The sequence below is a fragment of the Galendromus occidentalis genome, unplaced genomic scaffold (genome assembly GCF_000255335.2).
Source record: "Galendromus occidentalis unplaced genomic scaffold, Mocc_1.1 scf7180000077191, whole genome shotgun sequence".
Lineage (NCBI taxonomy): Eukaryota > Metazoa > Arthropoda > Arachnida > Mesostigmata > Phytoseiidae > Galendromus > Galendromus occidentalis.
This window is the reverse complement of record NW_003805179.1, coordinates 715,840-726,304: the sequence shown is the minus strand read 5'-3', so window position 1 is coordinate 726,304 and position 10,465 is coordinate 715,840. Positions and strand designations below refer to the sequence as shown.

The 10,465-nt window shown below is 52.8% G+C and overlaps 1 protein-coding gene across 1 annotated transcript; it reads left to right on the top strand.

The window, feature by feature from the left end:
• Positions 1 to 5,606: 5,606 nt before the first annotated feature.
• Positions 5,607 to 8,381, top strand: LOC100904508 (GTP-binding protein RAD). Its single transcript, XM_029111007.1, has 4 exons — positions 5,607 to 6,397; positions 6,756 to 6,865; positions 7,136 to 7,376; positions 8,026 to 8,381. The coding sequence occupies exons 1-4, from the start codon at positions 5,707 to 5,709 to the stop codon at positions 8,379 to 8,381; spliced, it is 1,398 nt and encodes a 465-aa protein (XP_028966840.1). The 5' UTR covers positions 5,607 to 5,706.
• Positions 8,382 to 10,465: the final 2,084 nt, after the last annotated feature.

Genomic DNA, 10,465 nt, shown 5'->3' with positions numbered 1-10,465 from the left:
TTCAGGGAGTCCGGGGCCTTCGACCCCGGTAGCACATTGTGTGGCTTCTTTCAGGGTCGATGAACGAGGAGTTCCGAATCGAATTAGCAATTCATTTCAGCGGTGCTTGACAACGCAGACGGCGACGACGTGTCCCTCTACCTGTGTCGCATCGATTCGTCTCAAGAATGATTCCGTGATGGTCTCGAGATGAGAAGGCGCAGTACCGGACGTGAGACTCGGCGGGACGATCTGAGAGACGTCTCGCTTTCGGACAGGAGGATCCGAGATCGGTAATCGCCGTATTCTGACCACTGGTGAGTCGAGGACCCGAATGGCTCTTCGCAACACCAGAGGCAAAGGTCGCACTTGCGGTGGGGAGGATTGAGATTGAGATTCGTGATTGCGCTCAACGGGAAGCACCCGAGTCGAATCTCAGAACCGGAACTTCCGCTGCGCTGTCACGGACGGTTGCCGTCTTCATCGGCGTCAGACGTTCTGCGTGGAAGAATCTCATGGGATCGTATGGAAATCCACTGAACAGATGGATCCAGGATGCATGAGCAGGAACTACCCACGACTACCGGCTGGGGCTAGGGGAGAGATTGGGGATGCTGTCGTGAAATTAGCCGGAAGATAAGATGTCGTCGAAATCGAAAGGCTTGACCTAAGGGACGTTCCGGCCCAACCCTCTGTCACTGTAAGACACCGAGTTCATTGACCTGAGACCCTACACTTATTCCATTGAGCATTGATAGCGCTATTGAGAGCGAGTCGCTGTTTATTTTTAGAAACGGAGGGATAAATAGAGTTTCTGGGAATAAGTCTCCCTGGCATTCAATACGGAGTTCTTTCCTCCAGAAGCGTGACCCGCAGCACGGTGTAGGGTATTTATTACGACCCCCTGAACGAATTCCTCGAGCAATTTATGAGAGAGGAGCCAGCTCCTCGAGGAATTACCGCTAGAAGTTCTTTGCGACACGGAAGTCGGGAAGTCGGTAGCTTATCGACTCCGCGCGGGACGTGACCATACGCAGGAAGAAAATTCTTGGGAAATTCCGAAAAGCTAAGAGGTGATGCTAATGTATCGGGGAAGAACTTAGAATGGTTGACATACGAGGGGCTGTGCTTCAAGAGCGTCTGGCAGTGTTACAAAAACCAGCCAGTTGGGGAATAGGTATCGGAAACCATTAAAGGATCCGGCCGAGATCGAAACAATGCCCTGCCTATTCTTTCGGTGGATAATGCGGAGGAATAACTTCGATCGAATCGACTCGGCAGGTAAGCAGAACACTTCTGGAATTGGTCTGCAGGGTAGGGACTCCTTTTTCCTATATTACTAGAGTGCTTTCCGGCAGCTAATCTTTTGCGAAAGAGTTGAGGCAAGGGGCGTTCCCCGAATTTTTCTCGATCACTAGAATGCGGAGCCGACGAGCTTCTAGCGGTATCGAGTTCTGTGAGCGGCGATACTCGTGCTCTTCGTTCAGCTCCACGAAGAGAGGAATTCGTTCTGGAAGCTTCAAGGAATTTCGTTCTAATATTGGGCTCGTACCGGGTACACTCACTACCGAAGCGACTTTGTAATTTGATACAAAGATTCGCTTCCAGACCGAACACTGTTTCCACGTCGCATCTATCATTAGAGAATGCGAATGCCGCCATCCAGGCCTGCGTCGAGGAGGGAATTCCGGCCCGTTCATCAGTTTCTATCATTCAGCGGTTCCTGTATAGCTTTTCTAGCTCACGCTAGTAATCCAGTGAGCGGCGCGAATATTGTAAACCCCCATTATTATGCATCGACGAAGGATGTTATCAACCGGCACGCGATGCCGTGTTCCGGGAGCGTTTCGGCACGCTAAGGCCGCATGTTCCGCGTTCCATTTCTACCGGAGAGAGCCCTGATTTGTCGAGACGATAGTTCGCGGCGCGTGGCGAGACATCGCGTACGCTAATAGATAATGAAGAGATTTTGTGAAGAGTTTACCATCGATCTAGTCCTCGCAGGATTCTCTAGAGAAGCATAGGAGCGGGATACACGAGTCTCCTAGAATGTTGTAGAGAGCGAGGGTATATTGCGAGAGCCAAAAAGTGACCCAGAAGCGCTGATTGTGAGATGCTCGGGATCATTACGCCGGGAGCCGCTGTTCCGGTGGTTATGAGCGAGAAGGCCTTGCGGAAATCGCCTGCAAAATAAGGCAGATCGTGGAACTTCTCCTCCCGAGGAAGAGGGGTTACGGCTCGCTGGGACTCCGGAGAGTTCTTTTATGACGTGTCGCTTCCAGGCTCGTCTGGTTGCCGCTCCATAGCGTAGTTCCCCTTAGGTTCTGAATGCGCTATCACATGCGTGATTGTGCGGAAAACAATTAAGTCCATGAATTTGGCACAAGGGAGCTCGTCTCGAATCTGGAACACCTCGAGTACGGATCTCGGTCTCTCTTGATTGTTCGGTCTGATTGTGAGCTCCGAGTCAGCCTTACGTCTGAGAGCATTCGCAGCCAAATCCGCGCTGCGCATGTCGAGAAATGCTTCCAACCTCTTGGAATGAATTCCCTGTTCTCGATTCGCGCGCGCGAGAACCTTTTGAATATCGTTCTGAGTTTATGCTGCAATACTCGTTTTATCGGAAGCGTCTGAAACCACGCTACCGACGCCGAGTCGACTCGAAATAGCACGAAAAATCGATTCGTCCCGGAAAGCTGAATCCCCGGCCTCGGAGAAGGCAGATCGTGGAGAACGACAGAGATTCGAAGCCGAGAGTATGACCGATCTTTCCGGAAAATCCAGAGCTCCTTCAGGCCCCAACGAGCCCCTGAAGCCTCCGGTGGAGCACGGTGTCGGCAGAAAATCACCAGCGACGGATATAATTGAAAAGGATGAAACGACGAGCTCTCACGCGCCCACTCGTCAAGGAGCGAGTGCCAGAGACCTCGCTCGACGCATTTTATACCTCGGAAGAGAGACTCGTGTTACAAACTACTTGAGCATGCAAGCTTAGGGTTTTTATCGTTAATATATTCACTAGAATCGCTTTTACAACCGTTGGCTCTGCGTCGGCCTTCGCTGCGAGTTCTATTGTTGCTCCTACTGCCGCTTTCGCGAAAGTAGATTCAATTAATTCGTGGCGTTCTATCTCGGCTTACTCGGATTGAAGAGGAGCGACATTGGCCCTCCGCTATTATGCATGCGCATGTGAATGTGTGTGCCAACCGACTTGCACTCCAATCGCTCATGCCACCCGCGATTCATTTTCTAGGCTCGCGAGGAGCTCGCGAGTTCCCCGTCTGGAAATTGTCTGCCTGCACGTTAAGCCCCGACGGAGTGGCTTCGCGGGAAAACTGGCTGACTGCCTAAATGACTGACTGAGCTAATCAGGCGGGTGAACTGGGAGCCCGGCGCGGAGCAGAGCGAGCTGGAAATTTCGACTTCATACCTAGTCCTGACTACGAGGCTGAGTCGGGAGTCGAATCGGGATGTCCCTTGGAACTTTCCTCGGAGATACGCAGGTACTACTCTGGATTCCCGGAACGGAAAAGAGGCACTTCCGGTAGGAATCTCATTCGCTCTCTCTCTCGAATCGATTTCCAGTTGATAAGAGCCTGGAATTCCCACCCTTGATTGGAAGCTGGAACTTCGAAAGACGGCTTTGGAATGTCGAGACAAGAACTCAATTATTCGACATTGAACTTCCAATTTCGACTTCGACTTTTACCGCCGCGCCGGGGTGAGCTTTCATGTTATTACTTCATTTGAAATTTTCCGTCAGGCTTGGACTTACCGATGTGATATTTTTCGGAAGCGTTGAACCTTGGCGCAACGAGAAGGTCAGAGGCGAGAACAGGCGAGAGGTTCTTAGATTCGCGTCGCGACCTCGGATCGAGAGGTTGCAATATCTGGAGAAGTGGATCTTTGATCTGGGAGATTCCGTGTCTCTATTTGGCAGAGGAGGAGTGGCAGAGCTACAACTCGGGAAAGACCCCGTCAGGGTTCGGATGTCTCTGCGAATCCTAGGGATAAGAGAGATCCCGAGCGGAGGCCCAAAGAAAGCTTTGAACTCAAACTGAGCAGTTTGTGCGGCGCGACTTTCAGCTGGATTATGTTTGTTCAGATTTCAGTGGAGGGGAGGAGGGAAACCTCGATACGAGGGATCCTCAATCCCGTAATGAGTCCGCGGTCCCGAGAGAATAGAGGACGCTCGCTCCCATCAGTCATGAAACCTGACAGAACTCCAGTCCCAAGTCCTGGTCCCGCCTGGCATAGAGACGAATCCCTGAATCAACTCCAGTCCGAAATTACGCGAGCTCAATCGCGATTGTGGGAAACGATCTTCCCGAGTGCGCTACTGGCTCGCATAATTTTTTTCCCGCGCACCCTCAAGTTAGAGGTGAGACGCTGCCGGGAAGGTTCTCGACCGCCCGAGTGCGGTCCGGCCATGCGCCGATTGAGCCTTCGATATCCTGAAGGCTGAAACTTTCTTCGGTGAAGCTCAGGAATGTAGGGCAGGCGCATCGGTTGTTTTGTTTCTGGTCGCCAAAGTTCGCGAGAGTCTCTCTCCGACGCGGCCTTGACGTCTAGTACAAACACGGAGGCCTAAACACAAGAAAAAGTTGCCTTGAACGAGGAAACGAGGTTCGCGAGGAACGAGGTTCGCGAGGAAACCCAGATCTCCCAGGTGAGCTCACTGAACTATTTCGAACTCGCTGTTTGCTTGGCGAGGAAGTGTTGGAGCGTTGCTCCGTCGTGCTCGACTTCTCGAATGATCGACATCGTGGTTGAGTGGAGCTCCTGGCAGAGGCTTACCGTGTTTCCCATCTTTCCCACTCACTCTGGTCGAGGAACGCCGCCGCCTGGTGCTCGCGAGCGTGTTCGTAGGGTCGGATGACTTCTTTTTGCGCAGAGATCCTAGAGATTATCCATGCGAGATCGGCGTAGACTGCTGAGGGAGATACGAGGAGGGGGATCGTTTCGATCGATAGGGACGAGCGTCAAAAGTGGCCTGAGGAGCGGACTGTAAGACGAGTAGAATCTGAAGCTCGCTACCTATACTCCTTTGTCCTCCGTTGCGAAACCTCCCCCCGAGGAGCTAACTTTCAAAGGATCGGGTATCAGACGGGGTTCACTGGAGCCATGAGGGGACTCAACGCTCGGTCTCACATTATGTTTCACCGGCGAGTGCAATCGATTGGAGCATATGATTCCATATTCCCTCCCTTCCCTCTCTCCGCTGGAATTTTATCACGGAATCATTACGGTTTAGAAGGTGAATCGCCGGAGAGCGCCTTTTGCCCTGGGCATACCGAGAGCGAAAACCTCCCCTTGCGGGGGTTGGCCGCTGCATTATCCTTCGATCAGCGATCCGCGATCATGAGAGCGGGCGGTAACGCGCAATTTCGCGGAAATCGCTTCCGTCATGGGGGGATACCGACGAGACGTTGAATCAGTCTCAACTGTCTTGGCAAGGAGTCAGCAGGATCTGGATCAGGACGGGAAAGAGACGTGGCGGCTAATGCGACCCTCGCCTTCGCCCTCACCCGCGGGAACTTGGGCTTTATATAGGTCCCCTGAAAGAAAAAAGAATCACCAGTCTAGCTTGTAGAGTGCACGTGCAGGACTTTCCTCGCAATGAATCTCAGAGTTCCCCCTCCACGATCTGATCCCTAGGCAATTTTTGCTTCGAGCAGCTGGAAGACCGAACCGGAGACTCAGTGAACCGCCCCATCATCGTTCATCATGTACGTCGACCTATCGGTACCTCCGGTGATCGAACCGAAAAAGAGGCACAGTGAACCTTACACAGAGTACTCGGTGTGCCAAAGCTTGTGCGTTCCAAAAAATGACTCCATGCACTGTTTATCGGTGCCCGACCTCAGTACTTCACCGCATCAGCTGTTCAAGGAGTTCTGCTCCGATACGCCGAGAGTCGCGTCAAACAATCTATCGCCCCCGAGCCGCTCACCGGCGTCGTCTACGTCGGGAAGTCCGAATCGGATATCGCGCCACAGAAACAAACAGACGAAAGGAAGACGGAGATCTCTCGGAGTACCCGGTAGCCGATCTCCGAATGGCCGCAGTTTATGGAAGGAGCTCGATGAGGACCCGTGGGCCGAGTTCCATCGGAAACGCTCTCCCGGCGCGGCACGATCGCCCAGATCTCATCTCGAACCGCCGACGGGCTACAGGTGTCGCTCGTTTTCCATAACGTCGAAAGGGAACGTCTTGAATCTCGGTGATGTGGTTCTGTCGAATCTCGAAGAACGCCGACGGAGTACCAGCTCCTGCACGGAGGATCCCGAGGACACCGGACCCCCTCTGTTCCGCGTGAGACTCATCGGAAGTCCAGGAGTGGGGAAATCCTGTCTCATTCGGCAGTTTATAGAAGGCTGCACCGACACCGTCAACGAGGAGGGTCATCTAGAAATTAGTGAGTGCCACTCGAGCTCGAAATAATCCGCAGCTTCGTTTGCGAGCGGGCGAGCAAACCGATTTCCCGCCTCCGGCTCAATAGATAAGTGGTTTCTTGCGCGGGAGGCTTTCAGCTCCGATGCCTCGACTTATCCAGGATATCGGTTCTTTCCGGTTAATTATGGGCCCTAGACATTGTCGTTGGTGTTTTTTCTGTCGGGGGAGTTCCACGGGCAGAAGTCGGAATAGGCAAAGACCTTGTATGTGCTCAGTGCACACCGGGGCTCCTGGAGCAATTCCCTAGCGTAGAGGGGATAATTGATTTTTTCTATCGCTACGAAGTCCCTCATCCATAACTCGACTGTGTTGTTCCGTAGTTACGAGCCCGCCACCGTCAGCGAGGAACAGCGTGGATACTCAATCGACGCGAGTAATGCTCGACGGCGAGGAATTCGAGGTCGAGTTCGATGAAACCACCGATAGCGTGGTACGCAAGAAATTCACGATTTCCTTAGTTAGCCAGAAGTGTGCCTCTTCATCCGCGCGAGCCGCGCGTTCGCGGGGAGAGGAATCTCTTATCTGCGTTCCCGCGAGAGCTCGCCAGATCCCAACATGGACTCTCCTCGGCACAGATTTTCGTTGCGGACTCGGTCGAGCCAGTTACTTCTCTTCGGAGCGAGTTGAGCAATCCTGCGAGCGACCAGCTGCAATTCGATTCCGATTTTTTCCTAACTTCTTCCGCTCGTCTCTCCGCCAGATAACAAAGCAGCATATTGAAGAGATAGACGCATTTGTAGTTGTCTACTCGATAACAGACCGGGAAAGTTGGAATTTCGCCGAGGACGCCATCTGCGAGCTTCGTACGCTTTGCGGCTATACGAAGGGACGTCGGAGATCGTCAACGACGAGCAGCACGCTGAATCGCCCGATAACGAAAACCATCATCCTGGCCGCGAATAAGGCCGACTTGGCTCGGAAAAGATGCGTGCCGAACGAAGGTGAGTTCTTCTGTCCCTTTCTGATCGGAGTGGACGCAAGTCGGGGCGTCATTCCCATCGAGGATCGGCAGGTTGCCTTCGATTTGCTCCGAGCGATGCCGGGCTCGAACACAAACTACAGCTTTGCTGGCGTTGGCGGGCAGCCCTCTTCATTTCGGTTCGAAAAAATTTCGCACCGAACTTGGGGGCGCCTTTGTTTGTCCAAGTGGTGAAGTAATTTCTGAGGAGCTTCTCTGTTTTCTTTGCGGCGACCCTCGTGCAAATGAGACTCGACTGTGGGAGCGGAACTCTTCCGGAAACTCCCGGAAGTGGCGGAGTCGCCTGTTATTCCTTCAGCATGGGAAGTTTGACGGGTGGAACTCGCTCTGCGTTCCCATCTCTGTGTCTCCATCAGAGGGAGTCGCCGTCGATTCCGGGAGGTCGTCGCCTTCCTTGACCAAAGTGGCGAGCTCCTTCCGGAAGCATCGAACACTCGCTTCCGAGGACCAGAGCCACCTCGGAGGCGTATAGGACCCAAATTTGACACTGGACACGAGAGTGATACGGATTACGACGATAATAATTCGTGTCCGTACCCACCCGCTAGCGGCCGGGTCGGAAATTTCTGGACACGTCCTAACGATTCTACCCTCTGCGATCCCCGTTACAGAAGCCAAGACTTTCGCGAAGAAGCATGATTTGAAATTCATGGAAATGTCAGCCTGCATAGGACACAACGTTGACGATGTCCTCGTGAAGATACTCAAACAGCTCCGCCTCAAGCAACGCTCGGGATCCGTTCCCGCGTGGTGTAACCTCAACGTACCCATCCGTTCCCGGGCCGCATCTCTCAGTCCCGACCCGAACGCCCGTCGAGCTTCAGTATCGACCCTGTCCCCAACCACGGCTCGACGGCCATCGGTAGCTAGATCAATCTGCTATAAGGCCCGTGGCTTTATAAGCAAATTCTGGACCAAATGCGAATCTTTGAGAACTCATTCTTATGACGACATACACGTCCTGTAGACGCGAACGCTGATTTTCGAATTTCGAAGCATGCTTCTTAGTACATACTTCCTTGACGACGACGACAACAACAACGACGGCGCCGACGACAATAACGAGGAGTCGTCAACATGTTTGCTACCTGATCATATTTAGCTTCCGTCTCTTAGAGGCGAGTTTCTTATCCCTGATTGAGATATCGAAGACGGTAACCTTAGGCGATGTAAATCCCAGCGTGGAAGAAGTGGACGTACAACATTTTTCCGTGGACGGAGTAGACCCGACGGAAGTGCACCGTGATCGAGTCAGCTCCAGCGCGGAATATTCCATTAGATCGTCGTCGTCGTCTCAGGTAGACCGACGATCCGGCCATGAGAGGCTGTCAAAATTCATGGATTGGCAAGAAAGTTCTTGGACTCTGAATATCCCCATGCCGAAATTGAAAATTGTTCAGGAATCTCAAGTTGTGCTCACAAATTGTTATACGTGTTAATGTCACGACCCTCAGTTTATCGCGGGATTTGCGATCGGGCTGGTTACGATTCCTCCGGATTATTATGAGCCGCTCGGTGGAATGATGTGAGGAGTCGAAAGAATTCCGTCGATAGTTTCCCACCCAGAACAAGAGTAATATCGAGAATTTAGTTTTTCAGCATTCGTTTAGATTACGTGTTCAGGGAGTCTGACCAAAACGCTTTGATCGATCTACTCCGGCTTCAGTTAGCACTGGACTCGATCCTTAGAGGAGCCGAAGACCGAGCTGACGAGGCTGACCTCGAACAAAGTGAGCTTGTGTGATAATGGAAGTACACAGCTGTTGAGCAAGCTGGATGAAATGCATCATTTTCGATGTATGATTGATCCTCAGCGCGATATCGGGACAGTAGCAATATCGCTACATACTTCCGACGCGTGGGAGCGGCCGTCAGAACTCCGTGATGTCGGACTTACGGATCACCGTGCCACACATCGAGCTGATCGCTCACCTTGATCCTCTATCTCGAGTCCCTCGCGCCTCGAGCAGTGGAACCGAGCAGGGAAGAAACTTCCTCGCTATTCGGAGCCTAAAGGACATGAGATGCAAAATAAATTTCTTGTGATCAAAGAGTCGGCGAGTTTCTTAGGTTCAACGCCAGTCCCGAGGCATCGTACGTAATTCACTCACTTCTGGCTAGGTTCAGCGAGTGCGCTAGGGAAACCGTCAGAGAGGGTTAGAAAACCCTCATTTTCCTTCAATTTTTTTCGAAAAGCTGTGGAGTGCTGGTCAGCGCGCATTCCCCCCCAAATCTAACCGACGACCCCAAACGTGCCCGCTCCCTCTTCGGCCGAGCCCGGGGGCTGTGCGAGCCGCGACCCAGAACTTCCCCGATTCAGAGGTTAGCGGTGGATAAGAGAGGAGTGGCAAGCAAGGTGAGACGCACGTTGGTGGCGAATAAGGCGGCTGGGTAAGGGAGATCTGCACATTGCATGTTGAGTTCTAATCAATATTCGTAGGGCATTCACGGGGTCGGGCCGTCTTGTACGGACGGTCATGGGGACGAATCTGACAGCAGAAACGTCTCTTCGAGCGGCCGCCGGAATAGATTCCTGTGGCCAGGACGACCCGGAGCAGGAACAGCTCCAAGAGAATGAACTCATGCGGTCCACGGAACTTTCGGCGTGCGCTCACATGCGCCGCAATATCGATTGTATTGTTGCGAGCCATCACGGGGTTATCTCGATCACGCCACTCGACAGATGTTGTGCGCCAGAAGCTCGCGCTTTCCTGGTCTGCCTGATTTTTAACCAGAAAGATTTGCTTGATGGGCTCTTTCCGCCCATCATCATCGGCGCGGCGTCTCCGCTGTTTGTTCGGCGTGGGCCCAGGTCGCTTAATGAGGATAAGCATGCTAACAGATTTCTTAATGATCACGTTCTGGAAGGGGTCGCATGCCGAAAAGCGGAAGGAATTTCTGCGTCGGTATGCACGCCAGCGAGCTGACGCATGCGAGCCGGGAGAATTACTTTTCTCGGAGATTGCCCAGTCTGAGGCTTGAAGTCTGGAGATTTCCATGGCCTGATCCGAACGGACGTGAACGCGGACGACCTGGTCAACAGGGAGGCCC

Coding starts and splice junctions, on each gene's coding strand:
- LOC100904508 (XM_029111007.1), top strand. CDS start 5,707: ATGTACGTCGACCTATCGGTACCTCCGGTGATCGAACCGAAAAAGAGG. Junction 6,398..6,755: donor GGAGGGTCATCTAGAAATTA/GTGAGTGCCACT, acceptor GTTGTTCCGTAG/TTACGAGCCCGCCACCGTCA. Junction 6,866..7,135: donor ATGAAACCACCGATAGCGTG/GTACGCAAGAAA, acceptor TCTCTCCGCCAG/ATAACAAAGCAGCATATTGA.